Raw genomic sequence first — 27812 nt, 5'->3', positions numbered from 1 at the left:
ACTGAGCATGCTCGGCAACAGCCCAGTACCAAATCCGGCTGCTCGCCCCCCAGAGCCGTGCTGCGGCGCCACAGCCCCAGCGCGAGGCAGCGCGAGCGCTGCAGCCCCTTCGTGCGCTGTGCTCGCCCGGTACCAGCCAGCGCCGCTCCAGCTTCCCCGCCACTGCAAGTGCCCCCGCCGCCCCTGCTTCCAGCTAGGCGGGCTCCAGATGTTCGGTCTAACAGCGGAACGGACCTCTTGCGTTCAGCCCATTCGCCTTTGGGCGGCAGCCTCCTTCCCGCCGCTGCAAGCCCCTTCTTGAATCGCTCTGCGCGTCGCTGCCGCTCGGTGCAGATGGAGATTTCCGTGCAAGCGCCTTTCAGCAGCGGCAATAACAAGCACCGATAGATTACCCCCCATTCCCCCCACTTTGGGGGAGATTGTATGACTGTGGGAGGTGCGGTTCCTCCTCCTGGCACGGGGAGAGGGGGTAAGTTGTTTTCGCCTCTGCAGTTATTTACAACGTCACCGTTTGGGTCACACCATCCGCTTGGAGCTGAAGAGACCAAAGTTACAAGGTAAATGCCCTCCTCCCTGCGTCTGCACCACTTTACCTGGGGCAGCCTGGCTCTGGCCGGCTTTTATTGTGTGGCTGTTTATTGCAGAGCTCGTTGCATTGTTCTTGTCACTGAATGCCTTTGATTGCCCCCCTCTCACGGCCTTTTCTTGCAGGGCTCTTCCCTGAATGTTACTGCACAGCTCGCACTGCCTTGCCTGTGTTGCTCTTTGATTTCCCACCGTGCGGCTCTGGTTGCGCCATTGCCCCGATCCTGTAGCTCTGTTGCATCGCCCTGGTTGCCCGGCTTTGCCGGGGTCCCGGTGCGTGCTCTCCCGTGCAGAGCCGCGGAGCATGCCCGGGATAGCTTCCGGGCGGCAGACCCGCAGTCCCAATAGGAGCAGCATCTCCTGCGAGCTAGAGATGGTGCCACTGCTGCAAGCCCGCCCGCCGCCCCATCTGCGCGGGTCCCTGGCTGCGGCTCCCATCCGCGTGGGCTCTTTTCATTGTCGGTGTCACCCTGTAGGCTGGGAGCGCCCGCGCCGCCGGCGAGTCACGCAGGGGCGAAGCTCGGCCACCCCCCGGCGAGCCTGGCGTGGCGTGAAGCCGCCCGCAGCCGCTTATGCAACACATCATCGATAACCACCCGGACATGGCTACTGCTCTGCTGGCGGGCGAGAAGCTGAAGGAGCTGATCCTGCCCGGGCAGCAGGACGACAAGGCCGGCTCGCTGGCGGCGCTGCTGCTGCAGCTCAAGCTCGAGCTGCCCTTCGACCGCGTGGTCACCATCGGCACCGTCCTCATCCCCATTCTGCTCGTCACCCTGGTCTTCACCAAGAACTTCGCCGGTAAGGGCAGCAGGGCGCCCACCCCACCATGATCCCGCTCCGCACGTCAGCCCACCCGGGGAGGGGGGCGAGCTAGAGCGCGGGTGGGCGAACCCGGGAGGGAGAGGGAAGGGGCAGCAGATGGCGAGATCATTGTGCAGCTTTCTCTGGATAGCGGGCCTACAGATCGGTAGCGCTCTGCGGACAGATAAAGCTCTACAGGGGAACAAATAGGTTGCCTACACTCCAGGATTATCCTGGAAATTAAAGATTAATCTTTAATTAAAGGTTATGTCAGGTGGTGAAACCTCCAGGAATACCTCCAACCAAACTTGGCAACCCCCAAGGGAGAAAGATGCAGGGCCCAGTTCCACTCTCCTTATTCCTGCAGCCTCCTTTAAACCAATAGGACTGCAAGCCCTAGCCTGTGTTTGCAGAGCAGTTTCCACAGTATGCATCCGATGAAGTGAGCTGTAGCTCAGGAAAGCTTATGCTCAAATAAATTGGTTAGTCTCTAAGGTGCCACAAGTCCTCCTTTTCTTTTTGCGAATACAGACTAACACGGCTGCTACTCTGAAACCATTCTTCTGATCAGTTACTCCTCTGCTCTCAGGGGAACTTGCTGGAGTTGAAGGGAGTTTACTCTATGCTATGATGCGGCAGGTGGACCCAAGCGTAAACATGAGCTGGGGCAGCCACTTTAGTGTGTTTTGTGTATTTGTTAAACAGAAGCTATGCTGATCTACCAAAAATGACTTTTAAACATATCTTTATTATGCAAATTTACTAGTGGATTGGGTGCATGTTTAACTGCACCGTTCGGTGAACAATAGTAATTTTATACATATATACTACATCCATATTGTGGTAGGCCCTATTGTGATTATGAAAATAACTACTATTTGCCCACTAGGTTGTTACTGTCTATTGTGAAAACCTGTATTCAGATGCTTGTAAACATTTTATTTTCAACTACATTGCTCCTAGCATCCCCTTCAGAGCCTTTATGGTCTATGAAATCAATCCTTCACACTGAACTTTGAAAACTGGGAACTCATAAGTTGTTATGGGTCTTTTGAAGTCATTAGTCTCTCAAGTAAATGTATCTTAGGTTGTGAAATATGGACTTGATGAATGGAGCTTTTAAGTCTTTTTTTGTATTAATCTGACCACTGCACAAGTGATCTAAGGCTGCATGCTCAAGTCAATATTAAATTTGTATTTCAAAAATGTGGGAACTGATTGTGCAGTCTGCAGCTAGTAGCATTAGTAGGTAGTGTTGACTTCAAGTTTTGTCAGATAAGCATGACAAAATCAGGCCTGTATTGTGCATGCATTGGGGCTTACTTTTACAACTCTATATTCTATTTGGTTCCATTATTAAATATTCATAAACCATATGAAGGCTTTACTATTTGACAAATTATTTTTTTTAAAAGAAAGACATTTTTGATGTTACAAATGAAAACAATTTTAAACCAGTTACTTTAAAAAATATATATTTATAGCCCAAGATTTTTATACATGAATAGTGATATTTAGTGCCTTAGTTTTTGGATGCCCAACCTGAGACACCTTGAAGGGGCCTCATTTTCAGAATGTGCTGAGTGCTAATCCTGTGAAAATTAGCCCCCTTTAAGGTCACTCATATTGAGAAAGCAAAATCGCTAGTGATTTTTGAAAATCATCACCACAGAATGTAAGGGTTTAGACTTTTCTCTTCCTCTGCTTGGTGTGGAGGCAAGCAAAATAGGGCAGAACCCCAACCAGCCCTGTAGAAGGGGGAACCCTATTTGTAGCATGCTCCTCCTGTACTGCGAGTGCCCTTCTGTGTGACATCTGGAGGCTTTGTGGGTCTTTAGAGATAACTTTCTGAGGGAGAGGGAGGGGAAGGAGTTTGATAATTTCCCTCTGGATAATGTGGATTTCCCAGTAGAATCTATCCATGACTTAACTGGTGAAAGGAGTAGAAACTTATCTCCGTGTCTATAGTCCTTTCAGAGAAAGAATTCCAAAGGGAATCATGTGATTAAGGGAGGGGAGGCTCAGAGATTGTCAGACTGGATGTCACTATGCAAGGATAAACAAACAAGTGCATGTGGATCTAGCGGATCTGCTGATTTTACTGACATAAATCCTTCATTTTCCCTTTTGGCTTAAACTGCACTCCCTGCGGGGGAAAATCTGCCTTTAACTCAGCAGTTTGAGGAACATATTTTATCCTTGGAAAGATTTATATGTGCAAGGGGCAGTCTGTATCCTTAAGAGTCAAACAACTTTTTCAGATAGACCAAAAACAAAATCATTTGAGTCTAGACACAGAGTCTATATGATAAGTTCACCTTGGGATCACAAAGCTGTAGCTTATGCTAAATGCAGTTTTTGCAGTGTTGATGTAGCCATGTCGATGCCAGGATATGAATGAGGTAATCTTTTATTGCACCAACTTCCTTTGGTGGGCGGTACGGCTTTCAAGCTACGCAGGGCTCTGTTTAGCTTGAAAGCCTGTACCTTCTACCAGCAGAAGTTGGTCCAAAGAAAGATAAAAGCATAGACAGAACAAACCTCACCTTTCAGGACAAAGGACACCATTATACTGTACTGGAAAAATGGGCCACATTTTGCTCTCCAGTGATGTCACTGGGTTGCTCAGATGCTCCAAAACTCAGAAAAACAAAACATAAAAAGGGGGGTGGGAAATAAAAGACACTCTGGATGAAAAAAAAAAAAGAGTGAATAATAAAACTATAATGTAAGCTCAGCATGGACATGGTGTAACAAAATTGTCTTCTTTTTGGGAGCTAACAACTCAGGATCAGAGCTTCTAATTACTAAGGACTCAGTCCTGCTCCCATTGAAATCAGTAGCAAAACTTCCATTCATTTTAATAGGAGCAGGAGTAGACCCTAGTTTTTTTAATTACCAAAGCTCTATTTACTGAGACTTCTTAGTGAAATTACACTTGTTCAGAGAGATTGTACATTGTATTTACTAATGACGTTAGTCCTGCTACACTGCGTTCACTAATTATGTTAGTCCTGCTGAATACATGCCTTATTGCTAAGTGATATTTATTAGCACATACCCCGCTTTTTGATGCTCGTATTATGGTTTACCTATGTACTGTCACTATCGTTTTCAAAGTCTAGCTATGCTCTTTGCTTTGGATTCTGCTGCATACCTTCTGGCAAATTAGATAGTAGATACAGAAAATGCAAACTCTGCTGGCAAAAAAGGGGTGGTTTTTTATTGTATCTTTATCGCAAATACCATGGCAGCTTCCCAAATGCTGCTTTGTGCCCTTGAATGCAGAAGTTATTGTGTCAGAATAAACAATAAGAATTGATACTACGTATGAATTCTAATTCCCGGAAATAGTAATATCCATGAAAAGCCACTTAAAGCCAGTGTAATCTTCCTAAATAAAAAGAAACCTATGGGCAGATCTCTCCAGGCTCATGCAACCAGTACTTGTAAAACACTTTAGTGCTGTGTATGTAAATACGGGTGTTATACAAGTATGGTGAGCTCAGAACAATGGTTTCTTGCAACATATCTTGCTTAGTGTAGGAAGGGTCTGTATGACTAATATGTGGAGTGCAGTTGAGCCCCTCATATCCCTTCTCTACCCCAATACTTAGGCATGCAGGACCAAGCAGGGAGTCAACAGTGTCTGTGCAGTCCAGTGGAGCATGTGGAATAGCATCCACTTGCTTGGACAGCTTGCTTGTGCTGTACAAGTGACTTGCAAAAGGGAATGCCCCAAGAGAAAACTTGAGTTTCCCAGCATTAGCCCATGCCTCGTTGGCCTAGAAAGTGAATACAGAAAAGCACAATTGTACTTTAGATAACCAGACAAACAAAAAATGTCATGACAGAGACAATTATTTAAAAGGCAATAATCCATCTCCAGTCTTAAAGGTTATTATCTCTGTAGCATGATTTAACGTGTACTGTACTTTCCTGATGGGTAAAGTAAAGAGAAAGTTAGTTTATGATGTTACTACTGTGTATATTTCATAAACCAAATGTTTAAGTTAACATAACTTTCTCTTTGTTTATCTAGGCAGTTTATTCCACACAGATTGCCCTGGTACCCGAGTGCTTTTATCTTTACATCACCACTGAGAAATTAAGAATATGATTTACTGTTTTAATAATTATATTGGCACATAAAGAAGGATTTAGTAGTTCACCAGGCACTGAACTAAGTCTTATGTTAATTCCATGATAAGACCACAGTTTAGGTGAGCTTCATATTTTATGTGTTGCTTTAAATATGGAAGAACCTTCCTTCCATCAGAGGTACCTTTGCTGTCACTCTTTATGAACTTTTATTCCTGACTTTGTGTCAAAGACAGACTGTCATCTCAGTTCATGTTTGCCAGATGTAAGAAACTGGAATGTAAACAAAATCTATTGAGAGCTAAAATAATTTCCTCCCCAAACTTCACTGCTAGATGGGAATGCATTTTGGGTGAAATTCACCTCTGTGCAGAGGGACACCATGAGGCTTCTCTACACTGTAAGCCCAATATGATTTTGAGAGTGAAATCCTGACCACATTGAAGTCAATGGTAGTTTTGCTCTTGACTTTGCTGGGGCCAGGATTTCACTCTGAGGTCATAAGTTAAGGCTTACATGGTGCATACCATAGTCCTTGTGCTGACCTTCTGCAAAGAGGTCAAATTCACCCTTTACTTATGCTCTTCAGGACATCTTTCAGGAGACACCTGTGGACACTTGCTCACATATAGTCCCTTTTACAGTGTTGTTACTGAACTTGCCAGTTTTTTAATGTTTTTGAAATAAAATAGCATGATTCCTAGAAAGCAAGCTCTCCAGAGGGTGAGTCAACAGCTGTGCATAGCATGTTTATAGTTGGCACACAGTAACCGCAGTGGGGGTACAAAGGCCTCCAAGAAAGATACTTGGCTATTACGCTACCAAAAAAATCTGGGCACTTGAGAGAGAGAGTCCAAAGGACTGGCATGAGCCCTCTCCTCATCTCTGACCCTCACACTCCAGCCCTAGAAAAATTGCATCTCACACAGAGCCTGATTCTGCTGCCATTGGAAATCAGTGGGCATTTTGCCTTTAATGGGAGCAGAATTGGCCTATAATTCTTTGACTGAATGGGTTCAGATTTGAATTTAAGTTGAACCCAAGATTTGTTTTCTAAAATTTCAGGGCTTAGAGCCTTGTTTACAAGGATTCATACAACAGCCAAGTCTTGAGGAGTCGGCTCCTGTGGTGTTGGAGGTAATACACAGAGGATAACAAGTCCACATGCACACAGCTGGTAGGCCCAGAGGAATTTACTTGTTTTTATTCTGTGTTTTCCTTCAGGAATTACTGTCTGAAACTTAAGGACAACAAAAGGATGATTTTTTTTTAATTGAAGATGAAAGCTACCATCTGTGCATGTTTGGACTCTTTCCTTTATTGTCAAAGCTATTTGTATTTCTGTTAAAATACCAAAGGTGTCCCTATTCATGTTAATAAGAGAGTTTAATACACGGGTTTCCAGCGCACAGTCAACTTCATATACATCTCCTTGCATGGTACATGTCCGTACATGACCCTTCGAAGGGTCAGAAGCCCTTCTGTTTTTCCTTAACATTTCATACCCACAGGCCTGATTCTTTGCTGTCTGGCACCTTGTTATATGTTCATGGCATACACACAGAGAAGTTAGATAAAAACATAAATACCCTTGCTGCAGGGTGGGAATGTAACACTACTTTTATTTCCTAAAATTTAGGAATAACACACAAGAATCCAAAAATAGAAAGCAGGTTGTCCCCCAAAACAGAGAGGCACAACTCAGCCCTCTTTACACTGGGTTGGCTGCCTGCAAACCAGTTGGTACTAGGTCCGGAATCGCATGCTTCTGTACAGATCCTGCTAGCCTGCAAGCGGGACCAGGAAAACCCCAGAGTATTTCAAATGATCGTTTACAGTTTTCAATACAGCTTTCAGTACACCACTCTTGTGTAGAACAGTACCACTGGTGTGTGAATGGAGGGAACGTACCCCCACTTTGTACAGATGGAAATGACTATACAAGGTGCCAAACAGCCTCGAAACAGGCTGTGAGACTATAATTTTATGGTGTCACTTGTGCAATTTATACAGTCTTTATTGATGGCCTTCCATATGTGAAATGTCAGAGCCCACTGGATTAGTATGTTCATATTACTAGGGGGTATTCAGTTTTTCTTTTTAAAGTGACAATTTCAATGTTTTCTTATTGAACCAGAATTTTATTGCTCCTACTTTTGCATCCTTCTTGGAAGAATATGTAAAGAAATAATAAGCCACCACGAAATTCCATTTAATGACACATTAGTACTGTAACCACAGGACAGACATGCAGTTCTAATCCAGAATCAAACCCAAATCCACTCTACCCCAAAGTTCAGCAGTTGTTTTGCATTTGATGTTTCTGTTTCTCCCATTCTGGAGACAGGTCAGAGCTGTGAAGTTTGGATCTCGATCTAAAGGGTCCCAAATGTTTGGATGCGCTATAGGCACATTACCGTATATAGGTCCCTTTTACAATGTCTAGAATCAAAGTGTTGGAAGCTTGAATTATACATACAACATTAAATCTGACTTTGAAGTGCATCATTTTGTGTCCAGCGCTGTTTTAACTCTCCCTTCAGTTCCACCTGTCTTTAGCCATGAAACCCACGGACCTGGACCTCACCCACAAATAGGTCATCCGAGGTAGAAATGTACATGCCCAGAGGACAGTCTGTGCAGAATGCTTTTCTTCATTGGCAGGTGCTGAAGTTGTTTGTTCTGTGGGTAGCTGCAATATGATTGTCAGGACAGTGATTCTGCAGTTAGAGTAGAGGCTACTTATGGTGTTGTTGCCTCATCCTCCCAGACACCAAGTTCTTCAGCCTACCTTAGATTAGGAGGAATTTGGTCCTTGCTCTTAGCTGCTTAGTTTGTGTGTATTGTTTTATTTTCCTAAGTGGTTTCAATATTATAAAGAAAAGTTCTCCATTGAACAGGTCAGGCCCGGTGCTGGGCTGCTTACTCAGACAAAGCTCTCATTGATGTCCATGGGAGATTTTCTGAGTAAGGAGCTGAAACGCAGGCTCCAAAGGAAATGAATGAATTGTTGCGTTCCATTTTAAATGTCGAGGTGTTGAAATGTTTGATTTCTGATCTATCAAAAGCTTTATGGTTAATGATGGAGTCCAAGAATTGCCAAATCACATTAATTTTCTTATAATGTACGCTATCCAGTGCTTTCCAGTCGCAGTCAATGATAATTTTCATATCACAGTCAACTATCACGTGTTCCTTTTTCCCCTCAAAAGCTGCTAAATACTTCTAATAAAGCAGAACATTGGCAGCCAGTTGATTTACGTTTTGGTCAAAAAGCCAAGCTCTGGTGTTGGCCTTTTGATTAAATTTATAAATTAATGCCTTCAATACCAAACATTGCTCACAAATACTGTATTTCTATATCTCTTAGCAGTTACCTAGCTCAGCCCTCTACCACCCTTCTGCTAGAAAATTCTCATGAGGAAGTAATGGAAGGAGACAGTAAGTTAAATGACTGATGAGTCAGTTCAAGTTTTATGTTTTAATTCCTGATATGTAATCATTTCTGCATAAATGATGTTTATTTCACTGTGTAGTACAGTTTCTACATGAGTTCAATGTCTCTTGATGCATTTCATTATCTACAGTACGTTTTAAATTGTGTTTGTTGAGGATTTATTTAATACACAATAAGGTTCTCTTTTTTGGTATCTCTGATCAACTTTTCTTACTAATATTCTTGTTTCAAGATGTGGGCAGGGTTTGTTACACATACTCAAGTCATCTGACATATGCATATAGTGGCTTTTAATTTTAAGTGTTTATTTTCAAAATTTTCTCTGGTTGCACCTAGAGCAGCATATAGCAGTAAAGTGCAAAAGACTATTTTTTATTACTGCTGCTAAGAGTACAGGGCCAGATTCTGTCTTGGTTACATGAAAGCATAACTAAGGGCAGAAATTTGTGCATAGGTGCAAAGGACTTGCACAAGTGTTTTGGCCCCACTTCTACTTATAACAGCCTCATAGGCCCTGATTCAGCAAATAGGATGAAAGGAGTAGCAATGGGTTTAAGCACATGCTTACATGTTTTGTAGAATCAGGGCCTTACACAGGGTATAAATGGTACATAGAGTCTTTTGCAGGCTCTCTGCACTGGGGGGAATTTCACCTAAAGGTTAAAGATAGTTCATAGATAAATAGGGACCTACCAAATTTGTGGTCCATTTTGATCAATTTCATGGCCAGAGGGTTTTAAAATTGGTCAGTTCCATGTTTACATCTGTAATTTCACACTGTTGTAACCGTGGGGGTACTAACCCAAAAGAGGATCACGGGCGGTCACAAAGCTGATGTAGGGGTGTTGTGGGATTGCCACCCTCACTTCTGTGCTGCCTTCAGAGCTGGGCTCCGAAGGCAGCAGCCATGGAACTTCCCTCAGCTGGCGGAGATTCAGGGAGGTGGAGGTGGGTCTGATCTCCCCCGTGCTGCTGGGAGCCTTCAGAGCTGGCGGCAGCCACGGAGCTTCCTGTAGTCAGGGAAAGTACCTGGAGGTGGGTCTGAGCTCTCCCCAAGAGTGGCCATGCAGGGGAAGAGGAAGTCCCGTCCCTCCTCAGCCCTGCCAGGACCAGCAGTTGGAGCCACGCTGGGGTGTCCCCAGCCCTGCCCCTCCAATAGCAAGATTTCACAGGAGAGATCTGATTTCCCGGTTCATGGTGTGTTTTTCATGGCCATGAATTTGGCAGGGCCTTACAAATAAAGGATAGACGCAAGCTGGCCTGTCGTCAGAGGCAATTTGACCACTTTTGGGATGGCATTTCTGTGCCAGAGCCGGAGGAGCTCGCTCTCGCCCCTGCAGTCCCAGGGCTGGAGGAGCTTTGTACCTCTGCCAGTTATTGGGGCAAGGGTGTCCATGCCCCTGCTTTCTCCCCCCTTGCAAGCCCCCCTGCCTGTCATGAGCTTAACTCAAGAGGAAAGGCATAGTTATCCAGTAGAGTTGTTTACTACAGTCAAAAACAATTCTGAGGAATAGTGTGAAGATTACATACAGTATTTCTGGAAGCGACATTCAGTTATCTGTCCAGGCTTCCAGTTCTCAGAAAATGTTTGGAGACATAAGCATCCTATTCTTCTCATGGGATCTCTGTGTGGGTGACCCTGTCTATATTAGTGACAGCTTCATCTTCATGTGTCAGATGCATGCGATTGAGGACTGAAGTGTGAATAAGGTGAAGTTTAACATGCACTTACAGACAGCTGAAGGAATTCACACTGAACTAAGCTATCTGTTTTGTTAGATGCTACCTTACTCAGTAGTCTTATTCAAGAGGAAAACATGTGGATAAGTAATATTGAGGGTATGACTGAAGTTCCAGGAAGTTCATAGACTCGGATTTTAAAGCCACCTGAGGGCTTTAGAAGCCTTATTTCCCATTAACTTGCATAAGAACGGCATCCAGATATCCTGGGAAAATCTCAGCCCGTATTGTATTTGAGGCTGAAAAAGGCTTCAGTAAGAATCAGCCTCACCTCATTGTCAGCGTGAAGATCTGTGTGGTGCATGAGTTAAAGGTCAAATATGTATAAACGTTATTGTGGCATATTATTTAGTAGACTGATATGATTCTCTTGGAGATTTCTTTTGCATCACACAGGGCCTGATCCAAAGGCCACGGAGGAAGTCTTTCCATTGGCTGACTGGACTTTGGATCAGGCCCATATTTTATGCACTTGTATTTGAATTTGGAAGTACAATGTTGCAATAGAACTGTGGCAGCAACTTTTCTAACTGTCCCAGGGCCCATCACACAGACATTAGGAAGCTGAGGGATCAGCATTTCAGGCAGTCCCCTGGGAAGTCCCAGTCAGTGTTTTGGTCCTGAGGGTTGGAGCCCAACCACTATTTCTGGGGCACTGTCAGAGCAGAGCCATCTAAAGACATGTTTAAGTCATTACTTACGATTATTATTATTTTTTTTTTTGAATGAAGGAGTGGGATCCATTTAGAGGTTGTGGGGAACTCACCATTTGCAGGCTCCGGGGCTTGAGGAAGCCAGTTGGGAGGAATAGCATGGCCTCTTTCCAATGTGTATAGCTGGTGGAGTGGGCAGACAGTTCAGGAGGGCAAGAGGCATCTGCAGTGGGATTGTGATGCTATGTAATGACATTCTCATGGCTCTGCAGTGACATTTTGCAAAAAAACAATTTCTTTACATACAGAGCAGCTTGTTTTCTAAAGGGTAGTAGTCTAGGGTCTTCCATCTCCCCTTCCAAAAAACCCCCACCAACCTACTAGAAGAGATTACAACAATTTAAATTACCTTCTGGGCTCATTTTTTGACGTTTGTTTCTTTTTTTATACTGAAACTATTTTTGAGTTATACCTGGGCAAAAAAGCGTCTGATACAAGCCAGCTTTTACACTTCTGATCATTATTATAAAGAAGAATAAAACAATATAACAAATATGATATTTTCCACCATTTATGCTGTTTATTTTGTGCACTTGACCTGCTTAGACTGTGAAACCAGACCAGGTTGTATATAACCAGTTTTACTTTATGGTCAGAGTTCATTTCACTTTGGGATTTCATACACAAGCACAGTTTACTTATAGGTATTTCTGTGGTCATTATTAATGTATCTACATAAGAACGGCCATACTGGGTCAAACCAAAGTCCATCTAGCCCAGTATCCTGTCTTCCGACAGTGACCAATGCCAGGTGCCCCAGAGGGGATGAACAGAACAGGTAATCACCAAGTGATCCATCCCCTGTCACCCATTCCCAGCTTCTGGCAAACAGAGGCTAGGAACACCATCCCTGCCCATCCTGGCTAATAGCCATTGATAGACCTATCCTCAATGAACTTCTTTTTTGAGCCCTGTTATAATTTTGGCTTTCACAACATCCTCCGGCAAGGAGTTCCACAGGTTGACTGTGCGTTATGGGAAAGAATACTTCCTTTTGTTTGTTTTAAACCCGCTGCTTATTAATTTCATTTGGTGACCCCTAGTTCTTGTGTTATGAGAAGGAGTAAATAACACTTCCTTATTTACTTTCTCCACACCAGTCATGATTTTATAGACCTCGATCATATCCCTCCCAGTCGTCTCTTTTCCAAGCTGAAAAGTTCCCAGTCTTATTAATCTTTCCTCATATGGCAGCCGTTCCGTGCCCCTAATAATTTTTGTTGCCCTTTTGTGAACCTTTTCCAATTCCAGTATAAGCCCAGATCGAATCTGAAGCCCAGATACTCAAAAGTATTTAATCACCTAACTCTCACTGATTTCAATGGGAGCTAAATGCCTAAATAGCTTTTAGGATCTGGGCCTGAGTATTTATACGGTTGCATTGGGCTTTGGATCACTAGAGAGGAATTTTTAAATTGCTACAAATTATTGTAATTGATTTTTTTTTCACTTTGAGTGAAATTCACCTCTAGGCAGAAGGCCTGTCCACCATTTAATTCCTCAAATTAGGGCTGAATTGAAAAGTAAACAGTGCACAGGTCTCTCTTTGGGCCCTGTGTATAGGATTAATTTCACTGATTACATTTTGGGTCATTCTCCAAAACCTAAACTTCTCTTCTGATATTGTCCCTTAAATCTTTCCATCATGGAAATCAAGATTACAGTACAGAAACACACGTGGCTATGAGGGTAAGCCATGTCACTTCCCTCCAAATGTTTTTTTTTTCCTCGCAGAGTTCTGTATAGCACAGGAGGAAACAGTTGAAGCAGGATGCAGCAGTACATCACCATGGAACATCTCTGTACAATGATATTATCATCTTGCAACATGGTCATCGCATATTGGATGATAGCTCATTATTGAAAAAATGTCTCCCCATAAGAAACAGTCTAGGGGCTTTCAACTAGGAATTTTCTGACACCCCCTACTGCAACAATTGCTATTTCTGAACTAATTCTCTCACACTGGGCCTCTGCATTTCAATGGGGACCCAGATAAAAATATTTCTCTTTCCCTGGGGGAGGCATTACAAGGCACTGTTGAGGCTTTTACGCCTCATTCCCTGGTAAGTGAATTTTAGCATGTGCTGTGTAGTTAATTTTAGAAAAGGTAATGTCTATTATAAGTAGTTAATATTTTGTAGCAAATACTCTCCCAAATAACTTTGTGTGTATGTCAATTATGTAGTGCTAATGTAGGACTATGCTGTGTAGATTTGAAATGTATGTAAATAGAGAATCGACGCTACATGAGAAGATGCCCGCAATTATAAATATTGGGCCTGCTTCTGCCACCCTTATTTACCTTCAATTGTACCTATCTGTGTGGGTAGCCCATTGGCTATTAAACATCAAGACTGCTTATGTACATCATACACAGTTATGAGTAAGGCGTGTAGAATCTGGGACATTATGAACTATTAGCAATAGAGTAGTGTCTTTTCTTGATTTGTTTTTTTTTTCAATTATTTTTCTTTTAAACAGGCCAACTGGATCTAGAGAAAAGGAGAATAAATGTCTGTACTTAGGCTTTCTCATTGTGGGGGAAATTGTGCCTCAGGAAGACAAACTGAATCACCAGGCGTGGAGCCTGTATTCTGAAGTGTAGGACAGTACTCCTAAATAAAGGTAAAGTTGCTGTCTTTTTATTTTATTAATAGTAATAATACTTACAATTTATAGAACTAGCTTAGGGCCTGATCCTACAAACACTTATGCATGTGCATAACCTTACCCTCTGAGTTAGGTAAGACTACATATGTGATAAGACTTGTGTGTGTAAGTTGTTGCAGGCATTGGTCCTTATGTGGAATTTATATTTTCATAACTGTCCTTTAAATACCGCTGTTGAGCTCATGGCCCCATGAAGTCAATGGAAGATTTGCTGTTTACTTCAATGGAACCTGGATTTCACTCAGTAATTGTTTAAATAATATCAGAAGAATTGATAGGGAAGGCAGATCTGGTTACTGGTTAGGTAATGTGATTTTTCATGAGACTGAACTTTTTAACCTGAATAACATGAATTTTTTTTTTCCAGAGAGAAGAGGATCCAGAGCCATTTTCCTTTAAACATTACTTTAAAAAAACACACAAAAAATTAGTTACTTTTCTTAAAATAAAATACTTTGGTTACATGCTTTATTGCGCATTTATTCCTGAGTTATGTACCTAGTGTGAATGATGCATGCCTGTGGCAGTTTGATTGCATGTATTTAGATGCTGTGATATATTGTGGATGCACTGTGTGTGGCATGGTATTCTACTGCATTATGGTAGACCTATCAGTGTATGATAGTGTTCTGTACTAGCTGAGCTCATGAAGCTTCTCATCTGGCTTATCTATCAGAAGCCTGTGTTTCAGTGTTACCTATTCATATGTGTAAATCTGGATTGTGACTAATGTCTGTTTAAAGCACGGGATCTTTATATGTTCCCTGAAGCCTAAGGGAATTGTATTGTGGAATACATTTCTGTAGCATTGCCTAAGAAGGGCTTGATTCTGCAAGGTGCTAAGCAATCTGTGGAGGTGCTGAGTGCCTTCAGCTCTCTCTGACTTCAGCACGTTGCAGATTTAAGCCCCATGGCCCTGATTCATCAAGGCTTTCATGCATAATGCTAAGCATGTGAGTAGTCCCATGGACTTTCATGAATGTGTGTAACTATGTTGTTAAATTGTACACTAAAAGAGCTATTTGTACAAGTGCCGCCTGGCTTTGTCTAGACTAGCATGGATAACAACTTTTAGCTGACTTTCTCATTTTTAAATTGTTTATTCTTAGTCACTCTATTCCTTTTTGCATTTTTCTATTTCTACTTATTGAATTGTTTGATCCCTTCCCCATTGTTGAATCCTTGCTGAAGGATGTGAATTCATACAAGCTACAGGGTAACTTCCAAAAACGTGAGCATAAATGGGGTGTAAATCTTTCATTAGTAGGGTCCTGAGTCTGCTTTTGTTGAGCACACTACATTTAGTTGGGGTGTAAATCAGGTGTAAAAGGCTATTTGTTCTTTTATGCAGACAGTGATAAATTATTACTAAATTCCTTTTTTCTTTTAAATATCTACTAAAATCACAATCAATACATTTTCCATACTTATTAAAAATACCTTTGAGTATTGCTTATTATAATCTCTTAGAAGCTTGAAACTGAACCATATTTCCTTACATAATACCTTTTTCCTTTGTGCTCCATACACGATAGGCCCCAGTTCAGCACGGTGCTCAACCATTCCTAACACTAAGCAAGTCCATTTGAATGCAGTCGAGCAACTCATGGCTTAAAGTCAGGCACATGTTTAAGCACCTTGCTGAATCTGGACCTAAGGCCACATTCCTTCAGAGTGATACACAGTAACTTCATGTACTGTGAGTAATCCCATTGGCTTCAAAGGGATTGTCCAGTGCATAAAGTTAACCCCTTGCTTACTCCTGCACGCTCGTTATGGCAGCATGTAGAGTACATGCACTTCCCACCTCCCTAGTATGGGTATAAATAGCAGTGTAGGTGATGAGGCAGTGCTTAGGTGAGCAGAGTAAAGACATGCCTGAATCCGTAGGGTATGTACCCCATGCAGCTCTCTGCATGCCCAAGCAGTGCCTCCTCCTTCTACACTGTTATTTTTAGCAGTGTAATGTTCCTCTGCTGGAGTCTTTCCCCATCACAGGGAAAGGCTCCCACAACGAGGAAAGACTCGGGCAGCTCCCTGTGGTGGGGACAGGCTCTGGCAGCGGAAAGCTGCCAGAGCCTTTCATTGCTGCATGTAGGTACACACCGCAATGTGGATGCAGCCTCTTTTTCACTACAGTGCGTAGCAACACATACTCTACACGCTGCCACCATTGGCGGAGTACCCTAAGTCTTTTCAGGAGTGGGGCTTGGTTTGTTTACTGTGTCGTTGTCCATGAATGTTTAGATGCCAGGATTCATTATATTAGGTTTTAAAAAAAGAAATGGCTTGTTTATTTGAGGTGAAATTCACTCTTTTTGAAGAAAACCTTGTAAAAACTGCATGAACTTCGCAAGTTGCTACAAAAGCAAAGAAAGATGAGCTCCTACCAGTCTTTACAGTGTCTTCTCAATATACTGTAGACCGGGTTACTTTTTATTACATATGTAATACTGAGCACTAGCTGTGAAAGTTCCATCAGTACTCTTTCCAAGCATTGGGTTGTTAACTCCTGGGCTTTGAGCCGAACTCCAACTTGGGTGATTATATTCTTGTTACCTAAAGTTTTAAAGAAAGTTGTTGTCGTTCCCTTCCTCTCTTAAAGTCTGTTGTGTAGTGTTGCTAGTGCAAATGGCTACATGTCAGTGGTGGGGTGAAGCGATTTCTGTATAAATAGGAGCCAGACCCTGCCATCAGTGGGAGTTCTGCAATGGGGAATGATTGCAGGATATAGTTTAGAGTTTGTAAAGTACTGAGGGATCTTCCAAGATTAAAGTTGCTATTTGTGTATATCGTAGAGGCAGGATTTATTATTTACAAAAGATCAAATATAAGATTTTTTTTCTTGCTTACCACTTCTAGCCTGACAACTATAGCTTAAGCTGTCAAGAATTTATAATTCTTAAGTGATGTAGCATAACTAATAGTATTACATAGTCCCGTATGTACATATATCAACACAAAGTTCTGCGTTGATTATCTTAATTTGGCTGAAAAATTCAGTAAGAGCTGACCAAATCTTGCTTACTTTATTGGTGCAAATTGTCTCATGGACTTCAAGAGTTACTTATGAGTAAATTGAGCAGGATTTGACCCATTATTTGCATATGAGAGTTGAATTGGACAAAGGCGGAGTTGCTGTAAATGTGGTCAAAATACAGAAGAATTTAAAGTTATATGGATATTTTTGTTACAAAATATCAGAAGAAAAGGACACTGAATCTTAGCAGATAGCAGACAATACAGTGTATTAAAATAAAGAATTGCAGTAAGATCACTTACAATGGTACTTGCACAGTGTTATTTATTCTATCAACAATTGTCCTAAAGGAACACTACAGTGACAAGGGAGTTTTGTGGGTGTAATCAAAACAGAATTTAGCCCTAGATTTTCAAAGTGGTTTTCCTTTAGAACAGTTATGTTGAACATCAACTGCTGGCATTTCAATCAATGAAGTTGTCTTATCCAATTATATAAGCTTAGCAGGCTCGGTCCATGCCTAGATGGGAGACCATCCCATACCACTCCCCAAAAAAACCAGATGCCTCTTTCCCCATCCCACCCCAAAAAAACCACTCCCACCAGAATACAGGTGCTACAGGAAAATGTGTGGGATCAAGTATATATGGAAGTAGCATTTTTCCATTTGTGCCAGCTCTGAATTAGTGCCCTATCAATGGTGATAGGTAGGTGCTGTCTTTTGGATGAGACTTACTATCAAAGTTCTGACCACCCTCAGTCATTAAAGATCCCATGACACTTTTTGCCAGTGTAGCAGTGTGTTGCGTCTGGTGTCCTGACCATATTTCAGTTGGTTCAGCATCTTTCTTCGCTGTCTTTCCTAAACAGTTGTATAGTATTGTTGTATGCAGTTAAGTAGCCACTGTGTTTTATCCCAGAGGAGCTGCATTTCAGTGGTGGTAGAAGTGACTACCTGAAAAGCAGTGGTGTAGTGGTAAAAAAAAGAATTGGATAAACTAACTTAAACTAAACTCCATATTCACCAAATGAGAAGTGAGTAAACTATTTACCTGTGCTTATACTTGACTATACTACTGGTGAAACGGGAATTTTTTTAAAGTGGTTTGGGAACTTTCACAATGGAAGTTGATATATAAATGTAAGAAGATTATTGTTATTACAAAGTTAAAACCCAATAACCTAGGTTTGTATGTATCTGATGTCAGTGTTGGAGCTGGGATTTTAACACTCTTGCTGTTCTTTTTTGTAGGCCAATGCTTTTTACCTACCCAGAAAGCACTTTAAAACAGAAAATGTAAAAAGATCTGAGCCTGGGCAGTTTCAGCAGGCACACAAAGCAGCCTATTCCCTCTCCCTTGTGCAAGCCCAGTTCTCGTGTCTGAAATGATAGCCAGATCAGTGTAAGAACTGACTGGGGTTGACTCGAACCATCCTCTTCATATCACATTGTGATCTAGACACACATTACCATTGGCTTTGTAATTATTGAGGTTATTATAGGGTCCTGATTTATCTGTTATCTCTGATTTACACCTGTTTTAGTGAGAGAACAGTCAGGCCCATAGGATACATATCGTATCATGGTATGATTACATATGTCTATTTAGGTTAAACATGGTCGATCAATACTAATTTTCTAAGTCGGTATAGTATGCTGAGCCGAATTCACTCCTAAAGTAACTTCATTGAAATCAGTGGCATTACCCTGGGGTTGAGTTTGGCTCATATGTTTTAGAAAATACATTTGCAGGAACATCTCATTCAGTAGGTTGTATACATAGGTTATTTCTTGCTAAAAATGTACCCAGAGAGGATGAAATGCTGGCTCTATTGCAGTCAATGGCAAAATTCCCACTTGGATTTCACCCTGAGTGTGTGTTGTGCCTCATTATTTAAACACTGCATCACTATTCATAGCAAGCCTGTCAAAGTAATAAATATGTAAAACAATACATTAGCCTAAATAAATAGCATCAATAAACAAAACACCAGTTAAAAATAGTACAGTGTGCTCAATAACTGTAATGAACTACAAAACTCCCACTTCACACCATACAGTGAGAGCAGCTGAAAAACAGATATTTCACAGTGGAAGAGCTAGCGAATTTCCACAAGGAGAACTTTGACTTTCTTTTCTCGACAGGAGAAACTCGTATTTGAAGTCATCTCTAATAAATGAGACTCTGTGGGTCAAACATCGTAGTGCAACTCTTCAGATTTTTATCTCTGACCAATGTGAATGAAATGGTTGCAGAGTAAGAACTCCTATACATGATCTATAGAGATGTGCTCCTGTAGAGTACTTTATGCCTGATCCAATGCCCACTGAAGTCAATGAAAAGACTCCAGAGAGCCCAATTAGGTTGGATTGAGCCCAATTAGATGTTGATCTGTCATGACTCTTGAAATACATAGAAATGTCATTATGGTCAGTCCCCCTCTCTTTTTCTCTACATTCTCCCCTATGTGCTATACATAGTTGTACAGTTTGTATATTTAAACGATTATATCAGAGTATACCACTCCTTGTGCCAAGTTTGAGATATGTGCCCAATCCATGGTGCGTGCACATAAATAATGCTAAGTATATGACCTTTAATTGAGATTGTTTTTATTGCATTGCAATTCTGTGTTGAAATATTGCAATAGTTAATTGTGAGGCCTCAGTGGAAAAACAAAAACAAAAAAACAGTGTTCCTGATTTATTTCATAACACCAGCTGGTGCATGGATCCGGAATAAATGCAATTGGTTTGTGTGAGCAGTTGTATACAGTCTTGACTGCATGTTTCTGGTACAGTACGTACTGTGACCTATGAGAAATAGTCACATACTTTGCCACAGGATAAATTGTTTTTCTCTGAAACTTAACTTGGAGCTGACAGGTGTGGCTTAGCGAGTGGAAGATCTTTTCATATATTTCTGGAAATAAGAAACTGCATTCAGTGCTACTTTTTTTCACTGAAACTTTTCTTCCATAGGAACCTACTGGATCTCTAGGGAAACCTTAGTAGTAAGGTAGTAACAGTAACCAACCCCTTGATGGCAGGAGTTGGAATTTCTCGGCATGTATCTCCCATGATCGGTAATGGGATGTGATGTGATTGCCGAAAACCAGGGAGCCAATGAGCATTTTCCTAGTAGAAATAGGTGGTAGACACTACAGCTGGGATTTTGTTCTAATTGCTGGAATTTGGGGATCGTGCAACCAGAAAAGATACTTGAGTAAAGAGACTCTGGAAATACACTTAAAAATGAGTCGAAATGAGAAGTTGAGTAACATTAACATACTCTTCTTAAACTGCCCTCTCTGAAAGATTGGAACTGAATCATTTTGAGGTATTGTCTTTCTTTCTGTTGTAAAGGTACTTAATTATCACTAATTAGGCTTATCAAATTAATTGACTTTGTATTGTTTAGTAGCATTTATTGTAACTATTTCACCCAGATTAGTTGTACTTTAGAAACTAATCTTTATTGCAGTGCATTGCTTCAAAAAAAAAAAAACCCACAACCCCCCACCCCACACACAAAACACCTAAAAACTAATCCTGATACTGGGTCTTCATGTAACCAAATCAGTGTATGTGCATGTGCCTTTTGATCCTTCCACAGCACAAGAGAACTGTTCGATTTCCCTTGCAAGGCTCAGTAAATTTGGCAGGTGGGGGGTCTTTTCTTTTCTTTTTTTTTTTTTTTGCTTACTGCTGCAGCAAAGATTAGAGGTTCTTTGCGCATGTGATTTATGGGGAAGGGTTTAAACACCATAGATGGAATCGTTAGTCATTGCTACCAAATGAAACAACTGTCAAGGAGTGTTACAATTTTTAAAGTCCCAGCAGCCTTAACTGACCCTTAAAAACCGTTTAATCCTGTTGCTTCCAGATTGAGTCCAGGTTGTGTGTTCATAATGGAAACAAACTTGATGTTCTTGGCACATTCGGTGTTCAAGAAGAAAAATATTTACTTAACGTGGGTCTCATTTGGCATCTGCTTCTTGTAATGCCTGTCAAACACTATAAAAATTTACTCCATATCCAGTACTCTCTAGAGACATATCATTGAGCTAACATGGATATAGTACATGCTTTCTCCCCTAAGAGCTTGTCTAGGTCAAGGTCATTATTGTGTCATTGTGAGTAACTAACAGTATTCCAACTTTCACTAGACTTCATAGAATATTTTATTGCTAGTCTTGCAAAATCTTTAATAGTAAATATCTGAAGGTAAAACTAAATATTTACAGTGCTAAATACACTGTTAACTGGACAGATTCTCTATTGGCGTATCTCCATTGAAATCAAAGAAGATACACTTGAGATGAAGTTGACCCAGTATTTAGATGTTACTAAGTTTAAATTTTCTCTGTCATGTTCAGTACAGTAGTCCTTGTTACTGTGAGTTTGCACAGGATTAGATTCATTGACTTCAACTACAACTAATTTGGCTTTATTAATGAAAAAATATTTCACTAAGGTGAGTTATATATTATGCTTATTTCTATAGGGAAGCCATGTGATTTTGATACAACAGTCTCAGCTACTGTACAGTGGTTAAGGATATCCCATTCATTAGCTGTCCAGAGTTCAGTGTGGAGTTCTACATTGGAAGGGGTAGCCAACGCAATTTATAAAACTTTTATTTTTAACAGTTCTAGTTCAGGTTTATTAAAGCTCTTCAAGCGGATAGTTTTGCCTGGGGTGTATGCAGAACGGGTTGTAACTATCTAATATTAAATCTTTGTGGTCTTGATGGTCATGTAAAGAAACAGTAAAAGAAAATTGATATCGTTTGAAATATTTATTTTACAGAGCTCCTTTTGTAGGTTAAATGCACAGCAGTGACTTTTCTCTCTGTTATACAGAGGAGCCAATATACTGTTACACACCCCACAACTTCACCCGTGACCAAGCCTTGTATGCCAGAGGATATTGTTGGACAGAACTAAAAGATGCCTTGCCAGGAGTTGATGCCAGCCATTGGCCCTCCTTGTTTGAGCATAAGTTCCTTCCTTATGCACTGCTGGCTTTTGCTGGCATAATGTACATTCCAGCTCTTGGCTGGGAGTTTCTAGCCTCCACCAGACTGACTTCTGAGCTTAATTTTTTGCTTCAGGAGATCGATAACTGCTACCACCGTGCAGCAGAAGGGCGTGCACCAAAAATAGAGAAACAAATACAATCCAAAGGCCCTGGGATCACAGAAAGGGAGAAAAGGGAAATCATTGAGAATGCAGAAAAGGAAAAAAGCCCTGAGCAGAATTTGTTTGAAAAATACCTGGAAAGAAGAGGGCGAAGTAACTTTTTGGCTAAACTTTATCTTGCGAGACATTTATTTATCATATTTTTAAGCATTATACCAATTACATACTTATCCACCTACTATGCTACGCAGAAGCAAAATGAGTTTACATGTGCACTAGGAGAGCCTCCTGACAAAACGAGCAGCTCCAAATTGCACATCAGGGTGAACTGCAAGCTTCCAGCTGTCCAGCTGCAACGGATAATTGCTGGAGTAGACATTGTCCTCCTCTGCTTTATGAACTTGATCATTCTCATCAACTTAGTTCACCTTTTCATATTCCGCAAGTCCAACTTCATATTTGATAAACTGAACAAGGTTGGAATAAAGACCAAGAAACAGTGGCAAAAGTCTCAGTTTTGTGACATCAATATTCTGGCTATGTTTTGCAATGAAAATCGAGACCACATAAAATCCCTGAACCGCTTGGATTTTATAACAAATGAAAGTGATCTGATGTATGATAATGTGGTGCGCCAGTTGCTTGCAGCACTGGCCCAGTCTAATCATGATGTCACACCCACCATGCGCGATTCAGGGATTCAGACTGTAGACCCCAGTGTCGATCCAGCAGACATCGATGCCAATGAACAGCTCATTATCAAGAGACCTAGGAAGAAGATGAAATGGATCCCAAGTAGCAATCCACTTCCTCAGCCATTCAAAGAGCAGTTAGCTATTATGAAGGTTGAAAACCACAAACCTGAAAAGCCGAAGCCAGTGCGCAGGAAAACAGCAACCGATAGCCTCGTCGCTCCTCTGATAGAGTCCACTTCAAAAACCTCACAGCAATCATCATCTCATAAAACTGAGTCAAACACCATCTCCGGCACAGGCAATGAAAAAAAACATACACGGCACTTTTCCCTGGATGTTCAACCATATATACTTAGCAGTAAAAAACCCAAGCCAGAGATTCAAGCCATTGCCTCAATGCCTACATCCAAAAGCCAAGAGGGTGGATTTTTAAACCAAGAGGAGAATGTCGTAGTTCATGTCACCTCTTCTCTCAAAGGTACAGTATGTCATTGCAATACCATCTCAACAGTGATAAACTGAATGGCCAGAATTTGGAGTAGCTGTCTGCTCTAGGTTGAACTCAGAGGTGACCTGATCTGTTTGCTCTATCTTGTTAAATTTCTAATCAGCTAATAATATAAGGGTAGGTAGCCTTCTTAAATGGGTTAGATCAGGGATCTCAAACTAGAATCTCCACAAGGGCCACATGAGGACTAGTACATTGGCCCGAGGGCCACATCACTGCCCACCCCCCCATGCTGTCCCTGTCCCCGCCCCCACTTCACCCCTTCCATGAGGCCCTGCCCCACCTCTTCCCACCCCTTCCCTGCCCCCATTCCAGCCCCTTCCCCAAATCCCCGCCCCTGCCCCTCTTCTTCACCTCCTCCCCTGAGCATGTGGCTCCCCGCTCCTCCCCTCTCCCCCCTGGAAAGCCCTAAGCGCTGCCAGACAGTTGTTTGGCAGCAGGAAGAGCCTGCAGGTAAGCAGAGGAGTGGGGACACGGCGCGCTGGGGGGAGAGGGGAGCCTGATGGGCCGCAGGAAATAACTGGGGGCGCGGGGAGCTTGGCGGGCCACAGGAAATAACCCCACTGGCCATGTCTTCGAGACCCCTGGGTTAGGTAGAATTTCTCGGTATAGGTCTGTGATAAGGAGTAGTAGAGCTGTGGCAAGGCAGAGCTATGTAACATGTCCTTCTGCTTTGCAGATATTTTATGTTGTATTAGTAGATTTTTACACATAATTTTGCATTTGGCCTTATGCAAAATGTCAGCACTTTTGCCAGGAAAAGAAGTGAGAGTTGGCTCCCAGGATACTCCACCCTTTCCTATGTCTCAGTTCTACTTCATCGTAAGGAACGTCACTCATTTTCCAGTAACACAGGAACTGCCATGCTAGATCAAACCTGTGTTCCATCTAGTCCAGTATCCCATGTATGACAGAGGCCAGCGCCAGCTACTGAGGAAGGTGTACGAAACTGTGCAGAAGGCAGTTACGGAATAGTCTGCCCAGAGGAAAGTTTCTTCATACTCCCCTTTTGTTAGAGGCTGGCTTATGCCCTGAATCTTGACAATTTGAAAACTCAGATTATTGCTGGGTTGTAGTCCTTAATACAAATTTAAATTTCCCTTTGTCCTACTTGGCTTTAAGGAAGGCTGGTCTGTGTGGAAGGTACCCCCTGGGGCTCAGGTTCATTTCTCAGTTTGGCCACAGACTTCTGTGCGTTCTTGGACAAGTCATAGTTCCCCACCTGTCTGATGCGGATAATAGTACTTCCCTACCTCAGAGGCATAGGGGCTGACTCTGTGGGTGCTTACCACCCACAGTGCTACTGATCAGCTGTTTGGGGGAGGTGTTTTGGGGAGGGTGGAGAGCAGCGGGCGGGAGGAGCAGAGCATGGGTGGGGCCTTGGGGAAAGGAGAGGATTGCAGGCGGGGTCTTGGGGCAGAGCGGGGGTGTGGCACCCTTGGGGAAAAATAAAAGTGAGTGCCTATGCTCAGAGGGGTGTTGCGAAGAAAAATATTTCAAGTGATCGTGAGGAGCGGAGATGCTATGGTGATGGGCGCCATAGCTAGATATCTACTTGTTTTATTACTGTAAGTGACCGATATAAAAGATGAAATATGCAGTTGGAGTTATAGAAAACTTTGTGTTAAAGATATGGCTCTCAGTTCCTTATAAGAGAAGACCCCCCCCATTCTGGACCTCAGCAGACAGACAGCTACTGTGTCCTCCCTGCCCAGCAGAAAAGTGATTTGAGGTCTAAAAATTTCTGTCACTTCCAAATCCTTATGTTCCTTTCTGGAGTCCTCAAACTCCTCAATATACACATGCAGGACTTCCTACAGCATTCTTAATCCAGTAGCCTGTTCTGACTCCCAGCTCCCGGAAGCCACCAGGGGTTTCTGGTCTCGATTATTTTTACTTAAACAAGTGTTTGGATATTTTAAGTTGCGAGTTCAAAATAATTATAACAGCTGCTTTTATGCCCACCTTAAACCCCACCCAAGAATGCTTTTGAGTGAGCAAGTTCTGGAAAGAAATATTTATTGATTACACATTGTTTACACATTTAGAATAGTGGCTTATGGTGTGTGTCCCTTCTTTTTTTCCCATTGAAAATATCAGTATTTTTATATTTCAACTTGCATATTTAGGCATCCCTAACATTTGTTGAAACATTAAATCACAACATTTGCAAAGCACTGGCTAGAATCTATGGAGGAAATAGTAAAACATTCCTAAATCCTTTTAAATTGACTTTTGTTCATTTAATGAGGATGATTTCACATAGGCAATGCTTAGAAATGTAGCTTTGAGTGATATTTACAAAACTTGTTAGTCACACTGTAATGTGCTTCTAGGACTAGAATTTTCAAAAGTCAAAGCTCTCATGAAGAAGTAGTCTTAGATTTTTCAGAGTCCATTAAAACTTGTTTATTGGGCCCAATTCTACTCCTATTGAAATCAGTGGCAAAACTCCCATTGAATTCTATGGGATCAGCTATGTGGCGGATTGGTAGGGAAAAATAGACTACCCAGTGATTTACTCTGTATTCTGTTTTCTTTCAGTCATCCCAAATCATGAGAAAGAGATTCTGTACTCATCTGAGACATGCAGAACTGTCCCTGCTGCTGGGGCTTACCTCTCATGTAATCACAATCATACAGCAACAACTGCTGCTGCAACAAATATAACCCTGAGCCACATCAAACCAGAGCCAACAGCTGCACTGAATCGTAATCCCACTCACCCTCTGCTGAACGTCAATACACTGTATGAAGATCACGAGGAAGAGGTTTCCAACCTTATAGACAACAGTATTCATTCACCAACTGATGCAGGGGAAATACTCTCCCTACCTACCCCAAAGCATATAATGATGGCAACATTTGAAGAACCAAGGGCAATAGTGAGTTCTGTGGAGTACTAAAGATATAGTGCTGCATGGATAGAACCTGGTGGTCAGGTCCAGTACTACTGTCATGGAACCCTCAACAATGCAATTCACTGCATGAGCATGGAGAGTTTTAATACAGACCATAGGCTTTGGTAATACTACAAATTGATTTTTCAGGATAGCATCATCACCACTGTCACTAGTTTGCAAAATAGAATAATAAAAAAAAAATCGGATGAAAGTATGCCTTTACCTCCAAGAGTATCCAAGCACAAAAAGTTAGCTGTAGCTTCATCAATTAAATATGGATCAATACAACTTTTGAAACGCTAAAAGAGTTTGATGGCATGTCACAGTGATTTTTACAGCGCACTTATATCTTTGTATTTACAATGGCTAATTAAAGTTAAATAGATATTGGTGAGGTGTATCTTCTATTTTAATGGCAGGAGTTAAATAAGAGTTTAATAATAAGGAAAATATATTTTTTTCTCCATGGACTTTATGAAAAAGACATATGCAAGAAACATTTTTTTTGTTTTTGTTTCTTTGGCTCACTAGTGTTGGACTTGATGGAGATTTAGGATAAGGGCTTACTAACACCAGCATATAGTGCAAAAAGGATTGAAATGCTTCAGTCTGTTGAATTTGTGAGTGAGAGGTATGCCCTGCCCTTTAACAAGCTTATATGTCAATGGAAGATGATGAAATTAAGAGTTTATTTTCTTAAATATATTTTACCATTGAAAAATTACTTTAATAGCTTTTCAAATCAGGTTTTGCTTTTATCAAAATGGAGAGAAGAGGGTCATTCTAGCAGCTTATTTTTGCATAGTCTATTTATGAACCAAGTTAGAAACTTTCACAGGTGCTTCACTAACATGAAAAAATCCTACAATGGTGATGCAGTGTAAAACCAGCAATGTTTTCAAACAATGCAGAGTTAAAGAGGATTGTTAATTTATGTTTGCAGTCTCTTCTGGACTCTGATCCAGCAAAGCACTTAAGCACATGCTTAACTAAGCAAGTGAGTAGTCCCACTGAAGTCACTTGAGAATACGCACATGCTTAAAGTTAAGCACATGCTTAAGTGGTTTTTCTGGATCTGGGCCATAATGTATACGGACAATAATCCTGCAGCATGTGCTGTCATTCTTATTCAAAGTCTGTCTTCCTTAGCCCAAAATACATCCTCATGCCCATTCATCCTATAACTTGGACATGTGTGATTTTATGAGAAAATTCTAATATAAGTAAAAAATGTACTAAAAATGTATCATGCAATAATCATTCTCCTCAAAAGTATAGTCAGACAAGAAGAGACTATATTAAAATGATATTCACAGCTGCATTCAAAATTATGAACTACTGTGTTTGCTTCAAAATTCTGTATGATGGTAGAAAAATTAGAGAGCACAAGTATGGGACTGAAATATTGAATATATTTTTAATTTATATTACCTCAGACATGGATATATGATACCAGTATTTAATGAACTATAGCACTGAATATAAATAAACATTATTCTGAATATCTTTAA

General features: G+C 41.5%; 1 protein-coding gene across 6 annotated transcripts; it reads left to right on the top strand.

The window, feature by feature from the left end:
* On the top strand, positions 1-27812 carry PANX2 (pannexin 2). 6 transcript variants are annotated; one of them, XM_073328297.2, is made up of 5 exons: positions 1343-1383; positions 6553-6664; positions 8858-8928; positions 21917-23368; positions 25943-27812. In XM_073328297.2, exons 3-5 carry the CDS (start codon positions 8916-8918, stop codon positions 26302-26304), a joined length of 1827 nt encoding a protein of 608 aa, XP_073184398.1. In that variant the 5' UTR covers positions 1343-1383; positions 6553-6664; positions 8858-8915; the 3' UTR covers positions 26305-27812. The 6 variants fall into 6 exon arrangements, with proteins under 6 accessions (XP_073184393.1, XP_073184394.1, XP_073184396.1 ...); XM_073328292.1 differs by lacking the exons at positions 6553-6664; positions 8858-8928 and adding an exon at positions 1-557 and having other exon boundaries at positions 1062-1383; XM_073328295.1 differs by lacking the exon at positions 6553-6664 and having other exon boundaries at positions 1303-1383.

The sequence above is a fragment of the Lepidochelys kempii genome, chromosome 1, assembly GCF_965140285.1.
Source record: "Lepidochelys kempii isolate rLepKem1 chromosome 1, rLepKem1.hap1, whole genome shotgun sequence".
NCBI classification, from domain to species: Eukaryota; Metazoa; Chordata; order Testudines; family Cheloniidae; genus Lepidochelys; species Lepidochelys kempii.
Note: the sequence above shows the minus strand (reverse complement) of the source record. Positions and strands in the feature narration are given on the sequence as shown.

Bases quoted from the DNA above. Each gene is read 5' to 3' on its own strand.
- PANX2 (XM_073328292.1), top strand. From the start codon at position 1,158: ATGCAACACATCATCGATAACCACCCGGACATGGCTACTGCTCTGCTG. The intron at 1,384-21,916 runs GTAAGGGCAGCA...TCTGTTATACAG, and splicing joins CTTCACCAAGAACTTCGCCG to AGGAGCCAATATACTGTTAC. The intron at 23,369-25,942 runs GTACAGTATGTC...GTTTTCTTTCAG, and splicing joins TGTCACCTCTTCTCTCAAAG to TCATCCCAAATCATGAGAAA.